The 26,520-nt window shown below is 37.6% G+C and overlaps 2 protein-coding genes across 4 annotated transcripts; both read right to left on the bottom strand.

Annotated features, from left to right (window-relative positions):
• Positions 1–7,708: 7,708 nt before the first annotated feature.
• On the bottom strand, positions 7,709–11,441 carry LOC130636191 (uncharacterized). The gene is made up of 2 exons (XM_057445830.1): positions 11,186–11,441; positions 7,709–11,113 (listed from the first exon to the last, which is right to left on the bottom strand). The coding sequence occupies exons 1-2, from the start codon at positions 11,234–11,236 to the stop codon at positions 9,908–9,910; spliced, it is 1,257 nt and encodes a 418-aa protein (XP_057301813.1). The 5' UTR covers positions 11,237–11,441; the 3' UTR covers positions 7,709–9,907.
• A 1,567-nt stretch (positions 11,442–13,008) lies between these two features.
• LOC130636192 (2-acylglycerol O-acyltransferase 1-like) lies at positions 13,009–23,631 on the bottom strand. 3 transcript variants are annotated; one of them, XM_057445834.1, is made up of 5 exons: positions 22,575–23,631; positions 21,519–21,741; positions 16,093–16,292; positions 15,682–15,874; positions 13,009–15,481 (listed from the first exon to the last, which is right to left on the bottom strand). In XM_057445834.1, the coding sequence occupies exons 1-4, from the start codon at positions 23,011–23,013 to the stop codon at positions 15,720–15,722; spliced, it is 1,017 nt and encodes a 338-aa protein (XP_057301817.1). In that variant the 5' UTR covers positions 23,014–23,631; the 3' UTR covers positions 13,009–15,481; positions 15,682–15,719. The 3 variants fall into 3 exon arrangements, with proteins under 3 accessions (XP_057301817.1, XP_057301816.1, XP_057301815.1); XM_057445833.1 differs by lacking the exon at positions 13,009–15,481 and adding an exon at positions 15,539–15,574; XM_057445832.1 differs by lacking the exon at positions 13,009–15,481 and having other exon boundaries at positions 15,539–15,874; positions 22,575–23,628.
• Positions 23,632–26,520: the final 2,889 nt, after the last annotated feature.

Here is a 26,520-nt window from a genome sequence, read left to right as displayed (position 1 = left end):
CTAGTCGATATTGATTTGGAAAATGAACCCAATGTTATCAAAGGTATAGTCTATGGATACCCGTTCTACACCCTACATCCTTTGGATTATTTAAGGGATCCGAATGAAGATGACGAAGATGATGCTTTGGATGAACGTCTGAATAACTTTTACCAAGCTTTTACATCCTCTGGAGGTGCCTGAACATCTTCAGGAATAAGCATCAATTTCTCCGACACGAAGCTTCTTTCAGGGCTGTCCTTCAAATAGTATAAAACACGACTATCTACCACGATACGATCCAACCTGTAAGTTTGTCTGCTCCAAAAGGTGATAGTTTCGCGTCTTTCAGAGTCGTCATGCTCCTCTTCCGGCTGTAACAGATAGGGGTACAAACCATCCTCGGGTAAGGGTTTTTCTTCGGGGTATTTTTGCCCCTTCGCAAGCGGGACATCTTCGAGTTTAATCGTCCTGTTAGGTTTCATCTCAATCATGGCAGTCTTGCTGTTGTTGAGATTTTTAACGATAGCGTATAAGTGTTTCACCCAAATTGTACTAGGCTCCCCAGAGACCGGCTCCTGTGCATCTTGGAGTTTCTCAGCAGGTACCTTATTATAAGACTCCACAAATGACGTACACGTGTGGTGGTACTTAGTGGTAGCCCGTTTAATCTCCACCCCCTTATCCTCTAACAATTTTGTTACATTTGATTTGAATTCAGAACCATTATCACATTGAAAACTATTGGGGTATCGTAAAGGCCCTGCTTTATAAATATCTTTGATCATGCCCGCGACCTCGCTGGCTTTTTTGGTCCGTAGGGATCTCGCTACTTTGTATCTTGAAGCCACGTCGACCCTTGTCAATATGTACTTGTAGGTGCTACCGTATACCCTATCTTGGGGCATGCACAGTAATTAAACTGGTGCATTTCGTTGGGTGTTGTAATAGTGAAATGAAGGTAATCGATACGCTTCGGACCTTTTATGTGCCGTAACCAGAATAGTTGACGAGAACGCCAGTGAGTGACCTTCGTTTTTGACAGGCGAGCTTCTGAGGCTAGCAACTTGATGGCTTTTCGTCCAGTCCAGAGATGTTCAGGGGTATAGTAGATATTGCTTGATTTTTCCGCCTCTTTCTCGGTAACGATATGTACCTTTGACATGTCTTTATCACTTGTCAAAAACGTTTGACAAATACTTGTATGCCACAAACCCTAGCAGAGACAAGGACCCAATGATAAAAATGAGTTCCCCATCTTGTTGTTTTGAAGGTGTATAGTAATCAGATAATTTTGGAACCTTACTATTTGATGCAATGTAGTATTTGTACATGTCATCTTCCAGTTCCCGAAGGCTCTTACCAGCCTGTATTTGCAATTGCCGTTGTTTCTTGAACCAGTCGATTTTTGCTTGTCGGTCTTGTACCCACTGCGCTTGGGCTGATTGCAATTATTCCATAGCTTTGTCATGTCTTTTACGTTTCGCTTCTCCGTGTCCTGCAAGTTTACTAAACAGGAAACTGGTCCCACTAAAAGCCAATGGGTTAATCGCGGCACCTGCAACAAGAACACCGATAGTTGCCATTTATTGTTTGCCCTTCTTGCAGTCTTTGCACTGGGATCTTCTTTTTCATGCTTGCAAATATGACTTCCTTTACACTCTTTGCAATGGGCCCTCCGCCTTTCATGTCTATGCAGCCAGCCCTCTGTCTCTCATGCTCGCAAATCTGACTTTACTTGCATTCTTTACACTGATCCCTGCACCTACCATGGAAGCACTTTTTTGACACGCCGCTGTTTCTTTTTATCCAGGCATTTGATGCATGTCTTTGTCGTTTGACCATTTTTCGAGTCGTGACTACCAAAAAGGTTCACGATTTGTTCCAAATGATCCATGGGAAGCATGGCATGTGAGTACAAATCGTTGGGTTCACTCTCCACAGTGATGGATATTTTTTCGATCTTGGGGTTGTAAAGCACCTCATTCTTTCCAGCATAGGGCTTCACTGTTGCAGGGTCCACGAAGAGTAGCAAGACGCCCTTTAGACCTTTTGCAGGGGTATTGATCTGGATGTTATAACTGGTATCTGGATTTTTAAGGGTTACCACCTTGCTCCTGAGTATCCTTTCGTAGGGTAGTGCAAGACGGCTATAACGGGGCATTCGCTGCCTTGGATGCGGTAGACCCTGAGGCTGCCGTACCTCCATCTTTGATAACGTCGTTATGTGGGGCAAAATATAGGACAAACTGCAATCTGTCGTAAAATCCCGCTTGATAGTACGGTACGTCCCTCGTTAGTTCGAACATTTTACCGAGGAGGACGGAAAAGGTGTTCCCATAGGCGGCAGCAATGGCTTTCTCCTCGTCGGTACCTACATGGTCAGTGGCCTTTACCTGCAGGGCCCTGATGGTACCGTCATTAGGGTTAATACCCTTTAGAATTAGGTTGTTTTCCCGATCGAATTTGGGCAGCCACAAGTCTCTGTAGACCGCGAGGGGTCCATAGTCGCTTATATTTTCACTTCACTATGTTGCTTACCAGAGTACGCTTCGTGTTTGTCCCTGTCAGCACCAGGTCAAACAGTAACCTGATACTTCCAGGAAATATGACATCGTTCTGCCCTAGGCTGGGCACATCAACATAGAGGTCCTCATTCTGGTTAATAGTAGAGGGTACGTGGCTTACCTTGACGCGCTGCCTTCTTCCTTTAATACCAAAAAGCTGTTTCATTTCTGCGTAGGGGTCCAATGTAGTTCCGAATGCACTCAATTATTTAATATAGTTTGTTTTTAAATAAATGCCAACTAACCCAGTATTTGATCACGATCTTCTGGATGAGGAGGGCCGTCCAGATGATAAAGCTGATGATACTACGCTATCAACGCCAAAACCTCCATCAACGCCAGGGCCTTCAACGTCAGGAGAACAACAGGGTGTTACAGGGGGCTGGCCAGAGGAAAAAAATACTAAGATCAAAGGTCGAAGACCTTTACGAACGTCTTGAGGAGAAGTTGGGAAGCCTATTGCGATACTTTACGACGAGTTTAGGCTGGAAGGGAAACGTATTTCTTTCAATACTATAGACCTTACAGCATTAATTACAAAAGATAGGGATAGGTTGCGAGCTGTCCGGGAGATGATCAATAAATTGAAGGGAGATTTCGTGCGTGTCACTACATCCACCAGGGGTAAGGCAGTGGCCCAGGTACTTGGGCAAAAGGTTGATGATATCGTGAGGAAGGACAGGGCCGATGATATCATTTCGATGGAATCGATAGAGGAATTTGTAGATGCCACGGAGAGCTTTATCCAAGAAACTTTATTTGGTGGTACTGATGAAGTTCTCACTGAACGTGAAATAAGAGGGTTTAACCAAGCAGCACAGACTATAAGGGGTAACTTAGAAAACTTGAAAAGCAAGATGATCTTATATGATAGCGAGATTAGCAAGGTGGAGGGCAAGGTGAAAGAACTCGAGAAGCAGAAAGTCGGAGAAACCAAAGGACAAAAAGCTAATATTGATATAGAAATAAAAAATCTTAATGATAAGATTGAAAAATTGAACGATAAAAAAGAGGCTGCGCAAAATGTCCATAGTTAACTTTCCTCTGATATCTACAGCCAGCTGAAGGCCATCAAGGGGACTCTGTTGAAAATTGCCGGAGATGACACGTCTCTGCTGGAGAAGCTTAAAATGTTGTTCAAAGAGCAGGGCCTGACTATAGGCAGCATAATTTTCGCTGTTGTTCTACTGATACACCATTGTACTCGCAGTTACAGGGGGAGCGCTGGAGGTGCTGCAGGAGGAAGTGCCGCAGGGAAGGGGTTTGTAGAGAAGCAGCTGGAAAGAATAGGAAATTCCTCAAATATGGGTACCGTAGTCTCGTTCTTTCTCAGAGTAGCGGCAACCATTGTCGAATATGCAGCCAAGCATCTGTACATGGCAATCGCTGCTGCCGTTGGGTTTCTTGTGGTATACGTTGGTAAGATGAAAAAGGCGTAATATTAGCTATTTTTTAAGCCAGATGTAATGATGTAATGATGAGGCCTATCCTTGTCGTGTTCAACACTGTTTTGGTATCCTCATATTGTTCCCCCTGTAGGGTACGCAGGTTCATATCAGAAGTCAGCATGTACACGCTTGGCATGACGGCAAAATTCACCGGAGTTCGGGCGTATTGAAGCACTTTTTGGAATTGCGTAATTCATGCCCTCTATTCTCCTGACGTTGTACCATGGCTTCAAATTTTTGCAACAGAATCTGCCTTGCTGTATAGTTGTCCGCACCAGATCCGAGTAAGGATGCCTTGGCTCCCGCTTGCGACCCAAGCAACAAGACCACGTAAACCCGGATACTTTCACTTAACTTGGTCAGATCTTCCGACGTCAAACCCTGACTTTTTGGTATGATGAATTTAGCCCAATCATCATCAATATGTGGCCACCATGAACCGTTGGTGAGTGACGACATGACAGCCTTGAATTTTTACAAATCATTAGGAACTGCACCATATTCCCTACACATTTGTGCATACCCGGATGTTGAGTAGGGATTTTTGTACTGAGAAAAACCGTCGTCATGCGGCATGGGTACCTTCATTCTTGCTAGAATACGGCGCATGTGGTAATAGACGTGAAATTTAAAGATCGAGTTGACAAGGGGAACGGAGCCGGTCATGTGCTTAACAGAGATGCCTAATGCCGTAGTTGCGCAGTGGGTAGCGAAATTAACCTGGATATTCCAGTAGTCCAAGGCCTGTTCTGTCCAACCCACTCTGACAGGGTCATTAAGGTAGGTTGTTGGTATCTTAATAGCTTCTTTGCTAAACTCAGGGAATACCACAGAAATGTGTGATTCTGTAGACATGTGCAGGTCCTGATGCTCATGGTATGATTGAGATCATGAACGGTCTGTACAGGATCAAGAATTTGGCGGCTATTGTGAACAGTCAGGCAGAGGACAAAATCAAACTGCTTGTCCTGAAAAATGGACTCTGCAGGCTCCGTGTCAGTGACGGGTACACGGTGGTGATTCATAGACAGCTGCAAGAGCTCCTGGGTCTACCCTACGATCCCGCAAAAAAGTACTATATGAAGGGTGATTATGATGTATACTACAGGCCTGACGTCTATATTCGACTACGCCTTGTTTGTCCCTAGTTGAATGAAGACGACTGCCTGCTGGATGGAAAAAAGTCAAACATTCTGGCCTTGCTTCCCACCAAGGAGCTAAACGCTTGGGGGATATGCTGATCTGGAGTTTTAATACTCCAATTTAGATCGTCTCGAGTTCATGTTAACAGACGAATATCATCACGAGAAATATGTATCCTTCACTGGATTAACGATGCATTTGCTGATAGAATAAATGAGCGATATAACCAAGCTTTACCCAAATTTACGAAGTGCACCTGCGCAAAGCGCCGCCATGCCAGAGGAAAGCCAAAAATATAGACTTGACAAGATTGGGGAGATTGAACAGTATCTTTAGGATTAGATCAAGGAGCGGGACAGGCTTGCCAAGAAGTTTAAAATGCACGGTACCTGTGTGAGGTATTGTGATCATGGACTGCTGAGTGTCAGCATTATCACCTTTAGCGTTGGGATCGGGGCGTTGGCCCCGGGCCTCAGAGTCCCCCTCTGTATTGCCATAAGCGGTATCACAATAGCTGTAGGTATAGGGCAAGCCGGTCTGAGGAACGCCGGGAAGAGGTTGGGTGTCAAATCCAAAAAGCATGAGGGTATCAGGCTACTTGATGAAAGAAAATTGAACTCTATTGTCGATCTTATCTCAAAAGCAGTGGAAAATGGGGTGATTAGCGACTATGAATTCACTACCATTATCCAAGAGAAGCAAAAGTATAAGTTGTTAAAGGAACAGATGTGATAACGTTTTAGCCGTAATGTTAACACCATCAATGAACAGGAGCGTGCTAAGCTAGTTGCTAAAGGTCGGTAGGAAGGTAGAAACGATGTTTTAAAAAAACTTTCATCAAAACTTTTGTTCAGTATGCAAGCGCTACCTGTTTACAAACCTTAATTTTGTATATTTTATAGACCCTACAGGGCCTATACAATGTATGGTTTTTTTAATCCTCACTCAGCAACCATTCTTTTTTGAAGTTATATCGACATTCCACAACATGTACCTGAGGGTAGTAGTTTTTACCCTGCACATACATCGAGGATAGTGCCAGGATGGCACTGGCTTAGCATGGGTCATCATAAGGTACTGACATACCGTGGAATTTGGTTGTTATCGCGTCCTTGTAGTATTTTAGCTTGGCGTTCACGTAACGTCCTTTTTTCACGGGCTCTGTCATCAATTGCTCAGAAATCAACTCCTCGATTTTCTTCCCGATTTGACGATACTTCGCAACCCAATCGGGGTACTCTTCGAAATCAAGACTCATCGCTGGTACTGCACTGGCGTTGTACCGGGTTACTCCATGTGGAGACCAGATTTTAGGCGTCTGTACCCTGAGGGCTACTACGAGGTCTCTCGTATGATACCATACAATATAACGTTGATCCTTACCCCCATTGGCAGGAATGGGATCTGATCCGTGAGGTAATCTATATTGATATCATTGATATCCGTAAACGTAGCAGCAAAATTGTAGAAAATTTTAGGGTTTACAAGTATGTTCTCAAATTTCAGCATATCCTTTATTGAATTTGAAACAAAGTCCGAGGATTGCTTCTCGTTCTACATTCACAGCTACCTCCGTTATATGTGATATATTCCTGAAATCAGTACCAACACAACAATTTAGCCTTTTATAATGAACCTTCGTCCGCAGGTGCATCTATCATATGCATCCAGCATACGGTCACAGTCCTTACATAGTTCCATTTACTTACAGTTACAAGGACCATCATCCTCTAGGTCTTGAATCCTTCGTTCATTCTCCTTCTCTTTCGATGATTCCTGCATCAGTAAAAAAAAGTGGGAGGGAAACACCAATGCCGACTTTAAATAGTAGGGCTACTACGTTTTCTATGGCCTCGAATTTTGAAAGCGTGTGACACATTTATTTATACTATTTTTTTTTATCTTACAACCATGTTGTAAGATAACCTTGGTTTCAAACCAACCCCAAAAATTCCTTTTGCGTCAAGTCACCTCCAAATCTTCAGAGCAGGCCTTCCCTTGTAGCACTTTTTCAACAGCCACAACGACATTTCGTACGCACTACCATACACCTTCCGCTCTTCCACATAAGCCAAGCAGCACGCATCCCCACAAAAGTAGCCCTCATACACGTACTCACCGCCGTCGTCAACATGGGCAGCCATGTTTTCTTTGATATGAAAAAGCCAGATTTCGTCGTATGTTTTGTACTCACCCGTGGGAGGGTTGTATCTCATGGACACCTCACTTTGTCGCGCAGTTCTACAGAGCACCAATAACAGAGTACCATATTATATATACATTCCAACAACATCTAAGGATTTCACCTACATATTGGATACATGTTGCTGCGCATGTCCTGTGTTTTGAACTTGCTTGGCACAAGCCTTAGCAAACAGGCATGATATTCAACGGCTTTGTTGCACATGTCCTGCGTTTTGAATTGATCCGGAATAAACCAGAACAGCTCATGGTCCTTTAGGAAAGCCCCGTTGCACATGTCCTGGGTCTTGAAGTGGTATGGTACCCACCTAGCATGTCGGGCATCTCTCCTACAGCCTTGTGGCACATGCCTTGCGTCTTGAACCAGACATTTATATATACACATTTCAATAAAGTCCGAAGATTGCAGAGCGTTACTGCGCATGCGTTGATTTTCGATGATGTCAGCTGTGTGCGGGGGAATATAACTCTATGTGCGCTAGAACTATTTTTACTCATTTGCCGCATTCTTTGATGTGCATGAATAAACACACCATCGTAGGGACTTTACCTTGATATGCATGACTAAGCACAGCATCATATGGACTTTACCTTGATATGCATGACTAAGAACAGCATTGTAAGTACTTCAGGGATCAGGGATTTGTTGTGGTTGACTGTGGCGTGCGCGAGATGTGCGTTGCGCCAGAAGGAATATTTATCTATCTCTTAAGGGTGCACCAGTAACAGGGGAAGTCATCAACAGTGTTGCAAAAGGATTTATTATAGCACACGATCGATCTCTTCTAATTGAGAATGGCGGCTACATCTCGTTAAGTCACCAATGGGGTTCCAACGTTTTCTACAGGATGGAGCAAGAAGGTAAATGGTAAATAAATGTGCAGACGAAAAGCTACAACTGCGAAAATCCCAATCGCCCCAGGTTTATTAAAATAAACAAAGCTACATATATACCTGACGATTTTATTATAAACTTTCATCAAACACCGCCTATGTATGCATGTAGCCCAAACCATACCCTTTATTTAAAAGGTTGGAAAAGTTTCCTCTTATTGGAAAGTAAAATCCCATAATTGGGTTCTTCTACCACTAAGTCTGGAATATTCTTACCGATGCAGCTTATTTATGAAGGTGAAACGAATCGAATCTTGGATGAAGAAAGATGTCACCCAACAGGAGTCGAATTTCCGCAATGGGTTAATGTGACGCATACAAGAAATCATTGGAGTAATGACGAAAAGGTCATTGAACATCTCGAATCCGTTATCTTTCCTTTTGCTGAATTTAAGCGTACTGAATTGGGCTTAGAAGAAGAGCCGAAATGTTTGCTTGTGTATGATGTGTTTAGAGGTCAATGTACTCAAAAAGTATTTGACTGAATTAGAAAAAAATAACCGTGTTAGCTTTTTTTGTACCACCAAATCTTACACATGTTTTCCAACCATTAGATTTGTCTATCAATGGCGTGGCACAATCATTTCTCAAACGCAAATTTTTGCGAGTGGTATGCCAGTGAGATTTCCAAGTTTCTTAAAGTGTGTTTTACCATCCTTGGCCTGAAATTTTTCTTCCGAAATACGTAGGTAGTATGGAGCAGGAGAACGTACGACCACCCCTCGTTGAATTAAAAGAGAACTAGCAAAAAAAACTTACATATATGCTTTTTTGTAAAATATTCATGCATATTGTATTTCGTTAACGTGATATGCCTTTTTGGAGGACAACTGATAATTACATTACATTAACGACCGCAGCCATTATCGAACTTAGTTCGTACATATTTTGTTAATTTGTGACGTCACACGCATAGCTTAACAGGATTACAAATCCGACTGATGAAGATTTACTTCTTCGTCTTTTCAAAGCTATTTAAATTTATCGCGAGCGATATGAAGAAGACAAGGTCAATTCTAGTAGAACAACATCCTTGTAGAAAAAAAATTTGAAGAATTGAAAAAACATGCCACAAGAGGGTTAGTGAGGGTTGCTATGTTCTGATATAAAGCTTCGTGTGCACATGTGTGTTAAAAGTGATTTTTTGATTTAAAGTTGTTCCTTAGGTCCCAAATTACCAAAAAAATATGGGTGGCAAAATTTTTTGTCCCATCGGACCAAATTAGATGACGTCATCACTTTTACAGTCAGCAAAAAAATAATTTCACATTTATATGTCATATTATATATCGTTGGAAAGAGGAGATCGAGTTGATCAAAAAAAATGTAAGAACCATGTCTTCAAAACGTAACGTTCGAAAGATATTACTATTCAAACTTTGTACAAATTACAGACCGGTAATTTACTGACCCAGCCCAAAAATGACTATAACCTGCTTAATAGCGAAGTTTTTTTGTTGAATTTTAGTATGGTATTGGGTCACCCTAATGTCTTTCTGTTTGATCAAAATTTATTGTTCAAATCACTTCAAGAGATAATTTACAGACCAGTAATTTACAGACCAAAGCACGTGTTTAGTTGTTTACTTTCTTTCTGGCAATTTCACAAAGTTAAAAAAATTGCTGAAAATAATGACAAAAAACAACTTCAGCAATGCTTGTACAATGTTTCATTCACTCATCATCACTAGAACTATATTCATCTGACTCGGATTCATCGCTTGCGCCACCACTGTTTTGACACGTCGTACATTTACACATGTCAGTGCACAAAAAACCATTTTTACGGCGTTTACATCGGTTGGATATGCAACTTGTTTTGCAATTACAAGAACTTAACTCGATGAGTGCCAACGGTGCAGGAAGTTCATCAGTCATTATGGGGAATAAGTTACCGACTTCATCTGTATCCCAACCATAATTGACTGCATTCGGAAGTTGTTGAATGAGGATATGCGAGCTTCGTAAAACCATTGAAATGAAGTGACACCTGAATATTTTGTACTTTAATGCAGCTAATGTTGGTGGCAACATATCAGCATCACACTGGAATTTGGAGAATAAATTCCAACGCAATTGAGATAGTGATACCACGTCTGCAGGACATTTATTCCCCTTATACATTGAAACCACGAAACGTTCTAAGCTTTCCAGTGTTTCCAGATTAGGAAGTTCGACAGTACTTCCAAGTGTCGATAATGCCAGAACCACCTCATTATCTGCCTGTAAAAAAATCTTCAGCCAAGCAGACTTCGATTTCTTGTTGAAACGCCCAGTTTGGTCACACCCTGTGAACGTATGAAAACCAAGAATAGCTTTCGCGTGTACTGCACCAAGGGCTTCAAAGCAATTACGAATATCAATATCACGTAGAGTAGAACCTCGCCCTGTTCTAAAAATGGTATTTATTGGTAACATCTCATAGTAGTAAATTAGCAGTAGAAACACGTCAGTATCCGGAGAGTAAACAATACAACTGGTGAAAGGAGATTGTTGTGCAACATCCATAGCATTATATATAAGTGCTGTGTCAGCTTCTTCGTGGTCGTGTATTCTGCAATCAACAAAATTTGATTCCATTTTAGTATCATAAGTCACTATATACCGAATATGCAATGATGAAAGAGCCTCCATCACTTTCTTTGCCAGGTAGATGGTTAAAGCTTGCTTTGTATCAATGTGGGAAAGAAATTGCTTGAGACTAATGGATGAAATATTGGTGTTGTCTGATACTTTGTATCGAACTTCATTACCAGATGTACGATGCTTTCTTGTCCGTGCTTTCAAGGAGTTTTCTATATAGCGATCAAATACCAATCGTATTTCATCACATCCTCTTGAAATTTGTAGTACACGTTCTGTGAAAGCTGATGCGAAATCCTAAAAAATTAACAGAGTATTTCACAAGTGCGTCAGAAAATTACGTAAGATAGTGATAAATTGAATACATACCTTGCATGTTTTAACTGCCGGTGTTTTTGGAGTTTGATTCACAACAGCCATTCCATCTATAATGATTACTTTGTTTGTTTCGACTTCTCCAGATAAACCATTGGTCGTTTGTCCTTTGCTGGCTAATTCCTCTATACCGTGAATCAATTTTGATTTGTCTAAACAAGCCAATGGAATTCCATCAGCACTGAACAAGGCCTTTGGTACAACAGAAAACTCAAAGTTGCCAATACAGTGCTCCAAATCCAACTCGAGATTTCCGTGCAGTGATTAAAAATCTTGATAGTAGCGTTTTTTCCTCTTTGAGTTGTATAACTTTATCCCCTACTCTCTTTTTGATAGATTTTCCAAGATCTTTGAAAGTTACTATTTTCACTTTTTTTTAACGGTACCCATATCGATTTTGTTCCTTTTATCCTCTCCGTGACAAATTCTTCATAACATTTTGAGCCAATATCAGCATGTTGAAGTATTTGTGAATTGTGAAGAACAGCTTTTGAAACAACATTAAATACACAATCGGATTGTCGGAAGTTGACATCGAAGTCATCCATGATACAAAGCAATTTATTGACGTTAGAAGCTATCCTGCTACATGTTGAGCCACTCAATTGGTAGTGTTGCTTTCTTTGATCAACATTGACATTTTGTATATCACAAAACTCTTTCGATAATGATGCAAGTATAGAAGAAACAAGGCAAAATCTGTTCAATGTAGATGATTGTTGTAACAGTCCTTTAATGCCTCCAGTGACCTTCATTACCTTATTCTCCTGCTCCATTGCGTGATCGGACCCAATGGCAGTGAATGGTATATTGGTTTTGGCAATTGCGAAATTCTCTTTCAAGTAGGACCAGGTCTTCATGTCTGTTTCTTTCGGATTCTGTTCTTGATGGAGGTCTTGAAAACACTATGTCCTCAATATTTTCTGTTAACAAGTGCTTTAAATATCGCTTGTAATTGATTTGGTTGCTTTCGGAGTTTCCCATTAAGTTGTTGTATGTATAGTTAACATCGTTCATACTTATTACGTTGTCGTGTGATTCCCCCAATAAATGTTTGATTATGTTAATTATTTCAACATCTGCAAGTGCGCGGTCTGTATCTTCCATATTTTGTAGCTGTGATATGTCTTGATGTAATGCTAAAGCCTCTCTCTGAACCTTCACCCAACATGCTAAATGATATTGGGCATCATTTGCTATAGCATCAGCGTTAGGAATATTGTTCATACGGATGAAAAATGATTTATTTGCTATAAGCTTCGAGACCTCCAGCATCTTTGTTGCTACCGTCTTAGACATAACTTTATGTATCTTTCCTCCCCTTTTTTGACAAATAATGCAAAGGTGTTTTTGAAACATAATTCCACTTGAGCGCAATGTTTTTTTTTCATTTTGTTTCACAGATACAACAAATGATGGGCTAAAACTGTCCGAAGACTCTTTTGATACTGGCCGTTTCTTTAACCTGTCTATCTCTGTTTTATTTGTGGCCATTTTGTAACAATCAGAATGGTATGAAGACTTTCCTTCAACAAGCTGTACAATATCATATGACTTCAGTTTTTCCCAAAAATCTAGATACTTCGAATCACCACAACTCTTTCCTCCAGACATGATAATAACTTTTTCAAATACTGCTCTTTTGGGTTGCCAACATTCTAAACAAAATATGACATCTTGGTGAAAGTATCAAACAAAAATCTTTCTCTCAAAAATCTCAGAACTCAGAACAGGAATGGGAAAAAATGTTTAAGTAAGGCGGTACCTTTTTTGATGTATCTTTCTGACACACTATACATTTCCCAAAATCCAGCACATTTATTGTTTTTACACAGTTAACATCCATTTTAATTCGGTCTATTCATTTTATTATTATGCATGTATGTCTATACTATAAACTTCACATTACACTTCACTAACACTTCGAAATTAAACAGTCTAGCTATGAAATTGAACAATAGAATGTTTTCTAGAAATAGAACATTCGAATTCTATGTCTATGTCTATGAAATCGAACAATTATAAAACAAAACTTGTTATTATACTGATACTAATACATACAAAATGTCTAAGTGAAATTCGCTACTTGCTTTTCAAAACTAAAGTAAACAACTAAACACGTGCTTTGGTCTGTAAATTACTGGTCTGTAAATTATCCCTTGAAGTGATTTGAACAATAAATTTTGATCAAACAGAAAGACATTAGGGTGACCCAATACCATACTAAAATTCAACAAAAAAACTTCGCTATTAAGCAGGTTATAGTCATTTTTGGGCTGGGTCAGTAAATTACCGGTCTGTAATTTGTACAAAGTTTGAATAGTAATATCTTTCGAACGTTACGTTTTGAAGACATGGTTCTTACATTTTTTTTGATCAACTCGATCTCCTCTTTCCAACGATATATAATATGACATATAAATGTGAAATTATTTTTTTGCTGACTGTAAAAGTGATGACGTCATCTAATTTGGTCCGATGGGACAAAAAATTTTGCCACCTATATTTTTTTGGTAATTTGGGACCTAAGGAACAACTTTAAATCAAAAAATCACTTTTAACACACATGTGCACACGAAATTACATAGTGGCCCTCACTAGGTAAAGAAATAAAAATTTTGAGTTTTTGTTTTGTTTAGCTCCCACAAAATCATTTCAAGTGCAATTCTTTACGCATCTAAGAATTTAAGGAATTTTAAATTAACCCTTTTGCCCAATCCGCGTTAATTTCATACACTCCCGTCATGTCTTTTTTTTCGGAAAACTGCGTTAATTTTCTGCTTCCGAAATGCAAATTTTCGACAATCCTTGTTAAAGGAGAGGCAAAAAGCGCTGCGGCACGGCTGCTGAATAAAAGTTCACAAAGGGTGCTGATTTTAAAGATCAGACCGACTGGCTTGGTCGTCTGCTCCATGAAAAAGTCCATTATAAATTAATTTTGTTTGTCTTTGCGAGTGCTGAATTATTTATAATATAATTGAGTTTTTTACACATTTGCCAAATGGGTGGCTAAATTAAAAAACAAAGGGAAATATTTCTCCTTATTGTAATGGTCACGGGTCAATGTACACAAAGTGATTAGATGAAGTTTAAGATCAAAATAGCAAGAAATACAATGGTATGTAAAATATTCTTGGTTATCTCAAGTCAAATATCTCATTTTTGATGTTTACTGGTAGGTACATCCAAAACCTACTTTATTCTCACTCCATTTAGCCATGAGAATTCTGTAAAAACATTTCCAGGAAGATATATGGATACTTAGTTGTGAAATATAGTTATTTATTTGTTTGTTATTATAGTAGCTATCTTAGTAAATTTTAGGAATTAGAAATCAAGATTTTTTTTTATTTAGGGGGGGGGTTATTAAAATTATAAGATTTATTTAAATAATAATAACGTATAAATCAACACAAGATTTGTTATAGACTTAAAAATTCTATTCTTCATCATCGTCACTAAAGAAAATTTCGTTTTTTTTGGGAATAAAACATTTTTCTTTTCTTAATTAAAAAAAACGTGTTTTTTTTTAAATTTGACGGGGATTAAATTTGGCGAACGGCAAATTATGTTAAATTTGGCGAGTATTTAATTTGGAGAATAGTCAGTTATCAAAATTTTGACGGGTATTTAATTTGGTAATTTCGCCGAAATTTGCCAAATTTAATCCTCGCCAAAATTTATCCACCACAATCACACCAGCGACCGTAGTACTACTTTTGAGCTAAAATATCTCGAGAAAAATTATAAAAAAATTACATTGAACATCTTAAGCACAACTTGTTATTAATCGTTAGTTCTCCTTTCCAAAAGTGTCCTAAGTTTTCATTTTCCCTATAAATAAAGCTGGGCTGCCTCTTTCGCTCGTGTCATGTAATTTTATCGTGGGCAACGTGCTGAAATAAGGAAAGCCGTTTATATTTCCCAGTTCAGTCATTTTTGCTTTTCCCTTTTATAATTGCATATTATCTTCAAGGAGTTTTATTACTTCATTTACCTAATTTTAAAGTCGTACACTTGAAAAAAAATTGTTTGACGACCGACCAATTCCAAAAATATCTTCATCAAACTAATTTAATTGCCTTTTTCATACTGCTAAAATTTTGCTGTTCTTGCTGAGGTCATCAAAGTGGTTTTTAGGCCCGGAAAGATTGCTTTGACCGGTGAGTACGTAATGTTGTTGTAACGGGCGGGATGCTCTAACCTGCAAGTACGCAATGTTGTTATAACGATCGGGATGCTTTCACCAGTGAGTACGTAATGTTGTTATAAAGATCGGGATGCTTCGACCTGTAAGTACGTAATTTAGCTGATATGGAAATGGGTAACAAGAATAACCCTCGGAGATTATACGGAAGAAATATTATACATTCGATGATTTCACTAAAAAAGTCAAAAGATAAACTACGTTAAGTGTAACATTGCTATTTTAAAAAATGACCCTTTTTTTCTATTTGCAGTCGGCATTTTATAATTTATCGCCAACTTACTCCAAGTACGACCTCGAAGTAATCATTCTCACATGACTTCAATTTATGATTAACTTGATGTCCTTGTTCATCTCATACATTTGTTTATGTTCTTCGAAAAGCGATCTTAACGCTTCGATGTAAGCAGTTTGCACATCCTTGATTTCTTCATAAGTGGGATTTTCTTTACGAGATACTTCGATGGGTTGGCCAACTGAGAAAATAAAGCAAAAGAAATACGATAAATCTATGCACAAAGACAAAAATATAACTGTCGACTAAAATGAGTTAAATTGTAATACGCATTAAAAAGAATAGTAAAAATAACGCATCTTACATCATTAAAAAAATCGTTAGCACAAACAGACAAGTAGCCAAAGTTTAAAACCGCACACGCCAAGAATTAATGTTTACAAATTATTTCCTACGTACCAACAACATGCACAGGTCTTCGGTGCGGTATCATTCCAAAGGTATATTGAAAAATACCTCTGCCATAAAACAAAGCTGGGGCAAACGCTATCGTGCTTTGAATTTTTTCTTGAATTTTACGCAGCATTGAACCAGGAGAATTGCTCACTTGGTGGAACAGATTGTTTTCTCCAAATGCGAAGACAGGAATTAAACTGCTTCTATCAATATAACAAACACATACGAAGGTAAAGCCTAAAAAGCTCGGTTTTCCCTAAAATAAGCGCTCGTTCATATGAATTTAAGTAAGCTATAAAAGGAACACAACTAATGTTTTTCCTATTCATGAAGTGCCTTGTGCTTTTAAAGAAAAAAGTGAGATCTCACACTCATTTCGTAGGCGAAGCGGTTTCACACAAATTGATTTAGCTTGCAAAAAGTAGATATGCATAATTGTTGCGAAGCAATTAAGCTTCGCCAGCAAAGCGAAATTGTGGAGCACGTTTGCTACGCGAAGTATACCGAGAGAATTATTGAGATTCTCAAAATTTCGATAGAAAAAAAATTATATAAAATCAGCGTAAGGAAATATGACTGATATTTTTTTACGAAAAGGTAGGTATTTTTTTGTCTACTAGAACAAATAAGTTTAGAAGTGCACTCAAGCAATCAGAAAACGGCTATCGGCTAATTTGAATTATCGTGTATTTTACAGACCTAACACAAATACATAGCTTATACCAAGTCTTGATAATAATGGGCTTCGCTGGCATGCTTTTTCTCTTAACATTTTGAGTTGGAAAGCTTGTACCTTTTCTTTGAAGGTACACTATATTAATTTGAACGTTTAGAATGCGCAACAACGTGTTATATTAATCGCTTCATTAAAAAGGAGATTTTAAAGTAGCAAATTATAAGCTTAAATTGGCATGTTGTGGTATCCTTTTCATGCAGCAGAAGAAAAGTGAGTTGCGAAGGTATGGATGATTTGAAATGTTATTTTTTTCCTTGGTTTGATGTAGCTAGCTACAGTCAGATAGATAGATAGATGTGCATATTTTACATAGCTAGCCTCACAAATATCGAGGGATATATCCTGTCTATTATTTCCAGGAGAGGCCATGGCTTTGACGGGAAGTCCTGGAGTATTTAATGCTCTCTTTGAGCTACGCAAACTCAATTAGGGTCAGCGCTCTGCCAGACAACTCCCTGTAATATCCAACGGCCCACACAGTGCGCCATCTTCCCAATGTACCTCACATGGCTTGGGTTAACCCGGAGCTATAGTAATATTCAATTGCCCATATGAACGAATGACCAAGTGGACTTGGTGGTGACCGTTAATGTTATTATTGTTTTTTGGAGGTTAAGTTAGGAGATATATTAAAATATTTAAAAAGATAAAAAAATTTAGGGCTTCATCATTTTCTTTACACATCTAACCTTATGTTTTTGCATTGTGTTTCATGAGCTTACAATAATGTGGTATAGCTATACCACATTATTGTAAGCTAAGTTATGATATGTAAAAACTACTCTTGAATAACCCTTTAAAGATGTAAAACCAAATAATAGACCTTAACAGAATTTCCTGTTTTTCGTAACTTTTGTGTTTAGTATGGTAGATTACTATGCATGTTAGTTTTTCAGTCTCAGGAAATCTTTTTGTGGTGCATTACTGTCAAATGCTGAATTTCTTGAGTTTTTTTTTATATTGTGGCAGGGGTTCTTTTTTGGAACAAAATAAAAAAATAACCTTGGGAAGAGTTCATTTATTATTTTTTGCAATAAAATAAACATACTAGACTTATTAATAAATTTATAAGAGAATGACCATCCATACTACTCAGTAAATAAACTAATGGACAAATTTTCCTCCTCTAAAGGAAATTGTGAAAACGAAAGAAAATTTTGTCAGAGGAACTTAAAAGTTCTTGTACCATCAGCTTAGTGTTTCTTATGATCATGTTTCTTATTATAAAAACACGTTTTTTTTGTTTGCAGTAAGGCAGACAAACTGATATTTATTAGAATGAAGCCTTGTGTGTGCACTTTTATGTATAAAAACGATTATTTTAACTTGTAAAACTTCATTGTGATTATGCCTGTAACTTGGATGATGTGTTGAAATAATTTTCGTTGTCGTTCTTATGAGTTTCTTTTGGTTTTTTAGGTTATCTAGCTACACCTCGGCTGGAAGTTTAATGTATAGACAAGAATGTAATCGAACTAAGTGCCAGACGTGATTAAACAAACAAATTAAACCCTATATGTTGTTATTATTATTTTGTAAATTTTTAGATTTAAAAGACTGGATTATCACGTTTTTATGTAAAAAAATGGAGTTAAATTCAAATGTTTTGTATTGTTAAAATGCTTTTAGAAATGTTCAAAACTCACGCAATTAAAATTTCCAGAAGATAGATTTTGTTTTATCATTTTCTGCACCCGTTTTCTTCTGATTTGTTCTTGGGTTGTTTTAATGCCTACACAACTTCTGAATTCAGTCCTACTTTGTTCTCACTTATGAGACTTTATGGTAGTTTAAAAAAAATGCAAGACAATACAGATTCTAGTTTGTTCTTATTTTCTAACAAAATTCAGACTCAGGTTGTTAGTTCTGAAAACATTCTAGATAGCTATACATGCAATGTTTTTACGGTAGAACAATTGGTTCTATTTTCACAAAAAATGCAGAAAATCTAATATCACATCATAATTGACATTTTCGATTTTGTATTTGTGTTGGAAAAAGATAAAGGTTGCTAAATCTTGTTTTAGTTACGTATTTAAACCTTAATTCTGTGTCATTTAAAACTGATGCTAAATATGAAAATAGCCCTCCCTTTTATCCATGGTGGCAGTTAAGACAACAAAAGATACAAATCATAATCGTAAAATTTAATTAATAATTCTAAAATTTAAAGGTAGTGTCTGCTAAAGAATAATAGTTTACTTAGTTGAGCATAAAAGTGTATAAAGTACAAATTTGTTGTCTAATATTATTGCCGAAGCGGAAGCCTTATAACTGCTAATACTTCGGCAATTACTTCGGCAATTGCCGAGTGCCGAAGCGAAATTCGAAGGCTGTCCTTTAAGTATTCATCAGAGCTAACAATATTATTTCCTTATTTTCCTGCTTGCTCACCTTCAACGAACGCTACTTTTTATTTACGATCTTTAAAACAAACACGAGGCTGTTATAATATGTATCGCATGAGTTAGATGTTTGTACAGAAAAAATCAAAAGAAAATATACTACTCTTTTTTTTAATCAAGCACAAAATTAAGCGAAGTAATAATTATTACCCCCGTTTGCAAATGAGACAAAAGCTAAACGAATTATTTATAAAGCGCACGTGCTACCAAGTCTGGAAATTTTTTAAAGACCTGTGTTCATTGTAATGACTTCATGCGTGTCAAAAAAAAAAAACAAATTAATGAAAAAAAGCAAGAAGAATAAAACAATAAGAATATTGTTTATTATTTTTCCTCCAAAAAAGAGAAATTAATTTTTAACAGTTGTCTATATGAAACGAATATAGCAAAGTTTTCTTCGTTTCGCATGCTGAGTAAACTTGTTTTAAAATCGATAGTGAGAGGCATTAAGGCAAAATTTGCGCGGGAGATTTTCTATACTGTGTTTGCCGAAACAGATGTTTTTCCATTTCGTAATTTTACAGTCTTGGTGTGCTGCCGTTGGTTTTGAGTTAGGAAAAATCTTACAAATAATTTATGTTCTGATCGTTTTAACGGGGAGAAAGATTTGACATAAGTTGGGAAATGCAGAACAGACTGTACTACACATCTAGACTGGTAAACGACGCCTCGTGAAAGGCACGGTACCATCGCGTTTCTCCCACAAGCAACAATTGATCCGTTGCATCAATACCATTCAAAACTGTTTCAATCTGCAAATGTCCCTCCTATCAACCGATAGGCACGCGTCAATTAAGAAAATCATGAGGATAGATCCATGGTAATTTGTTATTCTTGTTGAAGTGTGGCGTGGTTAAAACACTTAGTCAATGTCAATATGTAAAAATTATTTATTAATAAACCCAGGTTCAACAAAATTCATCATTAATTTGATCCATGGCATATTGGAAAAGGAATTCCTAAAAACTTGTAATTTGAATTTTTCCTTAGATTCAAAAATCCTAGGAAAATGGGCACCAGCCATAGTTAACCACCTTTACTGGTCCATAGCAACATTCAGGGGGAATGGCCAGGAGCTGGCTAAAAGGTTCAAGTCGTTAGTTCATCACTGCATAAACTCTTTCCCGCATAATACCTTCTATCTTGTTGCACAACAGTTGCACAAAAGTTATTGTCTTTAATGGAAACCTAGCTTAAATCAAGGAAGTCAAAGGTCAAAGGTCAAAGGTCAAAGTTGGTTGCTTTTAAATTTTCTTATTTTGGAAATGCGCGAAAAATGAAGAAGGCGAGATTTTTAAGCTCTGCTAAAACTTAGTTCTTAAAAATTCGCGACGATTTTTGTAACAAAATGTAGAAACCAATTGACGAAAATCGCGACCAATCAAGTTTGAGTATTGATGACGATCGTCGTAAAAATCGTCCCGTGGAGATCCGCCTTAGGAATCTAGGGGTGTAGTGTTTTTACTCGCCTTGAGCGTCTGTTTTTTTTATACAAATGTCTACGTCAAATACATAATTACGCATATTAAATTATTTACCCAGTCCTTTTTATGCGCAAGTCATTTGAAAAGTTGAGCGCTGTGTTTTAACATGGCCAAGAATATATTTCTGTTTATGTTGACACAAGATAAAGCTGGCGAACTTTAAAGATAGGTTTTGTTTTATTTTCCACTATGTTGTTTGATACTCATATTTTAATTTTTTAGCAGACACTACCTTTAAAATATTAATAGGGGTGTGGAACAAGAATGTCCTGGCTGGACAAATTCCTAAAAATTAATAGTAATTAATTAATACAGAGTAAGCTACTGCCTACAAAAAATTCATCTAAATAAGGTGAGGTAAACAGTGCCGGGGGCCAGGGGGGGGGGGGGTACAACTTAATTTTGATGCCAATTAAACAATGCAACTTTCTAAATTGTAAAAATTCGTAATGTAATTTTTTTATATAGCCCCCTCCCCCTTTTTTTTTTGGGGGGGGGAGGGGGCAATCTGATCATGGGTTTCCATCGGAAAGTAATGTATGTTCTTGTCAGGATTCATAGAAACATCTCCAATGCTATTCTGCCTTAACCCCCCATTGTTAAAGCAGCTGACGAAGTTTTTACGTTGGTAAACATTTTACAAATAACACCAACGACCTTAACCCTCGACTATAACATAATTTAAACAGGCAAGGCATATGGAAGTTTGGAGGTAGATGCATACATTTGGTTATACAACATACAGTTTTGGGGGTCAGATTGATGATAGAAGCCTACTAAAAAACAATAAAATACAATACTTACCCTGTTCTTAGTGCTAATTTTATAAAACCCAACCTTGGCTTCACTATTAAAATGTAATCCTTATTTGGGTGAGCATCAAATGCTTCTGGCGCACCACCAACAACAATGCATATCGAGTTTCCCGGCCCTTTCTCTTTCAAGATAAATTCACAGCTTTCACGAGAGACGTTGCACATGCCAGAGCTCATAATATAATCCCTGAACAATGGTGGCTTGAATAAGGCTAAAGTTAAAATAAATTTCGTCAATTCAAAAAGTTTTCGTCAAAAAATAATGTACATTTACGAATATGTTTCTTTTAAATATGACAAGGAATTATGGGTTAAATAAAAGCATTGGAATTTTCCCATTCAAAGCGTATATTTTGTAAACGTACATTACAGATTCAAATTTACTGCAATACAAAGGTTATTAGTTTGCTTAAAAGGGTTCTATTCATGCAAACACAAGAGTGTAAATAAGTTTATAAAATGATGAAAGAAAATATACTTCATTGTCTTACTCTTAATAATGCTCTAAGGATAAAATAACATTATTATACCCCTGTGTGAGCTTTACCAAACACATTACGGCTAATTTTGAATTTGCTAGCAAATGCGATATTTACCTGTGACATAACAACCGGAAATTAAAACCAGATATACAAACAGGAATGGGTAAAGAATTACTAAAAACACCCATCATTGTCAGTACACTTCACACAATTTTTATTTTCATTAAAACCATTTAAAAAGACCTAGTGTTATCAAGCATGAACTTTTTTTTAGTTATTGTTGCTAATACCATTAAACTTTATTTACATCCACTTGTTGCTGTCAAAATTAAATTTAAGGTGGCAATTAACCCTTTTAAGAATCAGATTTTTTTTATAAAATTAGTTATGAAAAGTTTTTTTAAGACTAATCCTTAATCTTTTCTTGAAATAGGACTGCGATAAAAAGGCAACTCTGGAAATTATTGCAAAGGAGGGCAAAATTTCAAAGTTACAAACCACAAACAATGGAGTAAACTGTTTCTAATGTACATAACACACATATATATATATAAAATACCAACCTAATAAGGGCAGGAGATGGGGTGTTATGTTTGGAAAGGTTTTGCTCCAATCAGTAGCTTCAGTTGCAAATGTAGCAAATGCACCAGCGCAAAGAATACCATGTGGATGGTAACCAAAGATATAGTTCTTATTTGGATCTAACTCAACTGTTTTAACAAGTTTGATTGGAAAATAATCGCGAAAGTACTTCCATACTTTTAAATTTCGCATAAATTTTGATCTTCTTCCACCATGACTGGGAGTCTGTGCATCATACAAGTAAGCCCAAGCTAAATACAGCAGGGCTAGTGGATAGTATGAACTGAACAGTAATAAAAGTATAATGGCACAGCCGAGAAGAGCACCAAAATAAAATGAATAATAGTACATTACAACAGCAAGAGTTTGTAATCTCCTATAAAACGGAATACGAAGTGGTGCAAAGTCAACAATAGCCATTTTGCACTTTAGAACTAAAAAAAAGAATTGTAAGCTCCCAATTATAAATGAACAATACAGAAATTCAAGTTTTTTGGATATTCTTATGTATTGGATCGAATTAGGAATATAAATTTAGTTCACAAAAATTTCCAAACTGGAGAGCAGAAAATCTCCTTACAGCTTAGTTTAGCAAACTAAACTCATCATTTTTTCCTTTTATGCTAAAAAGCAGGGTTACAAAAGCAGGGCAGACATTGAAGCATGAGAGCCAAAAAGGGACACAGGTATTCTGTCTCCTTACAGCTGTGGCAGGCCTGGTCAGGAGTAAAATCACCCACGTGCGGTACATCACTCTCCCAAATTAGTGATGGTGTGCGATCATCATCGCACGCCTAAGTTATGTTAAGACATGCAAAACGGCAAAACAGTTGTGCAGTTACAAAAATTCCTACCCCCTAATTTTAAAATAAAATCAGATAAGTATGTTTTAAGTTTGTTCAGCAGTTGTAACTTTTTCCGATGGAATAATGCCAAATATGGATGTGTCTTTTACATTAGCACTTTTTATAACACGCCATGACAATGCTGAGGCGAGCGGAAGATAGCATGCAATTATTAATGTAAATGGCGATTCCTGACCAGTCCTGCTGTGGTCTTGAATGTTGTTGCAACCATCATATTGAAATAGCTGGTACTAACGATTGTTAAAAAAACGTGATTTACAATTTTAAGATTGTCTTTGTAGAGTGATTCACAAAGACATCATTTCGATTTGCAAATTGTGACCTTCGCTAAATGATCAATTTGTACAGATAGCATTCTCTAAGTGTGCAATTTGCATAGATAGCATTGGCAAGTGATCAATTTGTGTATAGATAGCATTACTTTGCACAGACAGCATTGACTAAGTAATTTTTTTTCAGAGTTGACAATCAATTTAAATGTTTGCTGCAAAAACTCTGTATGGTTCCTTTGAAGTGTTGTATTGTTGGCAGATAGCTAGGGCAAGATTACTATTGAATGAAATTTCATTTTTTCCTCAAATAAAATGAATGAAACTAAAAACATTTTCTTCTACCACAGTTAAAACAGTTTGCAAAACAAAGGATAAATCTGTCACCATAACACTGAGACTAGCTTAGGTACAACTGAGGAGGAGGCTGACACGAAAGTCTTTTTTTGCTGCCACCACGCACAGGAATCTGGAGCTAATGTTCCATTCGGAGTGTGCAGCTATACGGAGTACGGCCCCGTATAGGAATGCGTATACGGAGTATAACTTCGTATAGCGATAAGTTTACTCCGTATACCTTATCGGTAAAAAAAACGTCGGCAAAAAGTGACTAAATTTTGTCCAAGTGACTAATATTTTTGCCCACTTTCTTTTTTTGCCGATCTTTTTTTTACCGATAAGGTAGACGGAAATATTCAGTACAAAAAGCTCAAGCGGCGCAGATACCTTGAGAGTTATGTTGAAGGTGGAATAGGTTGCGTTGATGGTAGTATTGAAGATTCCACCACTTCCACCACCACCTCCACCCAAAATCGGTAAATCTGACGTCATCCGAAAATAAAATCCGAGAAATACTGATTCTGATAATACGCATGCGCAATAGAATATACTCATATTCTGTATAATATGAGTAAAAATAATCTTGTCCCCTGAATTATTCCAAAATAAATATGGATATTTATCAAGAGCTCAATATCAGATTCATTGAGCGCTACCCCTGGTATCTCTGTTCTATTCCAGATCACTGCAAAACAAAAGACATGTGTATCAAGGCTACTAGGAAGGATCCATGGTTGCTCAAGTATGTCCCCAACCATTTCAAGACCTTAGAAATGGGTATCAGAGCCGTTGAACGCAATCCCTTGATGTTCGAGTATGATCCAGATCGTTTCAGAGCCATGGTTACCCGCAGCCTTTAAAAATAAATGACTGAGTATTGTGATGAATGTGGGATTGATCTCGATAAATATGATAGATGCAAGTGTAGACGGAGGTTAATTATATGCGGGAAAATGCTGTGTTGGAAGCATTACATGATGCTTATCACGTACAATGGTGGGTGCTGTCCTTGTAAACACCCTAGTTAGAGTCTAATTCTCATAAATAAACGGGATGTTTAAAATTTATGGAAATGATATTGAAACAAAAACCTAGCTGCATTTAACATCTTTGATATAAAGATCGAAAACATTGTACTTAGCGATCCAATAAAAGCCAATAAAGGCAAGGATGCTAGATTTGTGATTGGTTATAAAATGATAATAGAATTACCGCCATACTAATCAGAACACCAGGGGGGGGGGCTATATAGCAATGGGGCATCCCGCTACGATGATAGTTCCTCACTTACGATGTCATTTAACTTACACAATCATCCTGATTGGCTTGAAAGGTATCAGAGTATACTCACCAAGATAGAGAAACTGTACGGTAATGAATTCACTACCCCACCAGTTGAAAAAGAGTATGTTATTACCAAAGTAAAGGAATGGAATAGGGAGATTAATACTGATTTTCATGATCAACCAGTACCACTGAAGCAGCCCTGTGACTGCATCTGCATTTTAAAGCTATCAAGTATCTATCGGCAAGCGAATAAGAACTATCTGCAGGTTATACTAGAAGAGTGTAAGTATAAACCAGTGCAACAATCCAGGACACGACACCTTGATTCAGATGACGAGGACCAATTCGTCGTAGCATAAATAAATGAACGATTTGAAAAAAAATCCAGGGAATTGGGCATTCGCGGTTACTCAACCCTCAAGAGAGCTGATTTTCTCGCTGCGATCCATACAGTGAAGTACAAGGATGGATCAGCACAGACGGACGGTCCTTATTGCAAGCCATGCTCAGGTATCGCGGCTATGAAAATTTTAGAGGAATATATTAGGGGCCTCGAGGCGAGACAAACGCGAACCATTCTATATGATAGTTATTTTATGGTTGACGCTAGTACCAGTGAAGTAGTTGGTGTAATATAATGTATTGTTAACAATACGTTATGAATATTCAGGTGGTGCCTCTAGGTACCGTTGGCATAATTCACAGACTGTAGTTTTTTAAGAAGCTCATTTTTACCTTCTTCACGACCTTGCGCGACTAATTGCTGTCTCTCTTGTACATTAATCGTCTCAACGATCTTTTTCGTACGTTGGCGAATCTGCTCCTTTAGCATCATATATTTCTGCTTCTCTTGGTTTATTAGTGAAAATTCATAATCACTTATCACTCCATTCTCGATGGCTTTCGAAATCAAATCAACGATGGAGTTCAGCTTAGTTTCCGCTAATAATCTTATACTATCATGCTTTTTGCGTTTTTAATTCAGCTTTTTCCCACCTTGCTTTAAGGCAGTCTGTCCCAACCCTACTGCGATGGTGATCCCTCCCATAGCCACTGCTAGGGGAACTCCGATTCCCGATAACATACTCCCAATACCGACATCGCTCGTGATCACGCTTATTGCGAGCAATCCGTGGTCCATGCAGTGAATCCAGGTACCATGCATA

Source organism: Hydractinia symbiolongicarpus, chromosome 3 (assembly GCF_029227915.1).
Source record: "Hydractinia symbiolongicarpus strain clone_291-10 chromosome 3, HSymV2.1, whole genome shotgun sequence".
Taxonomy (NCBI): domain Eukaryota; kingdom Metazoa; phylum Cnidaria; class Hydrozoa; order Anthoathecata; family Hydractiniidae; genus Hydractinia; species Hydractinia symbiolongicarpus.
This window is presented reverse-complemented; position numbering and strand designations above follow the sequence as displayed.

Bases quoted from the DNA above. Each gene is read 5' to 3' on its own strand.
- LOC130636192 (XM_057445834.1), bottom strand. From the start codon at position 23,013: ATGGCTATTGTTGACTTTGCACCACTTCGTATTCCGTTTTATAGGAGA. The intron at 21,742-22,574 runs GTTGGTATTTTA...TTTTAACTTTAG, and splicing joins CCATCTCCTGCCCTTATTAG to CCTTATTCAAGCCACCATTG. The intron at 16,293-21,518 runs GTAAGTATTGTA...TTATATTGATAG, and splicing joins AAATTAGCACTAAGAACAGG to AAGCAGTTTAATTCCTGTCT.
- LOC130636191 (XM_057445830.1), bottom strand. From the start codon at position 11,236: ATGGCTGTTGTGAATCAAACTCCAAAAACACCGGCAGTTAAAACATGC. The intron at 11,114-11,185 runs GTATGTATTCAA...TTAATTTTTTAG, and splicing joins CGGCAGTTAAAACATGCAAG to GATTTCGCATCAGCTTTCAC.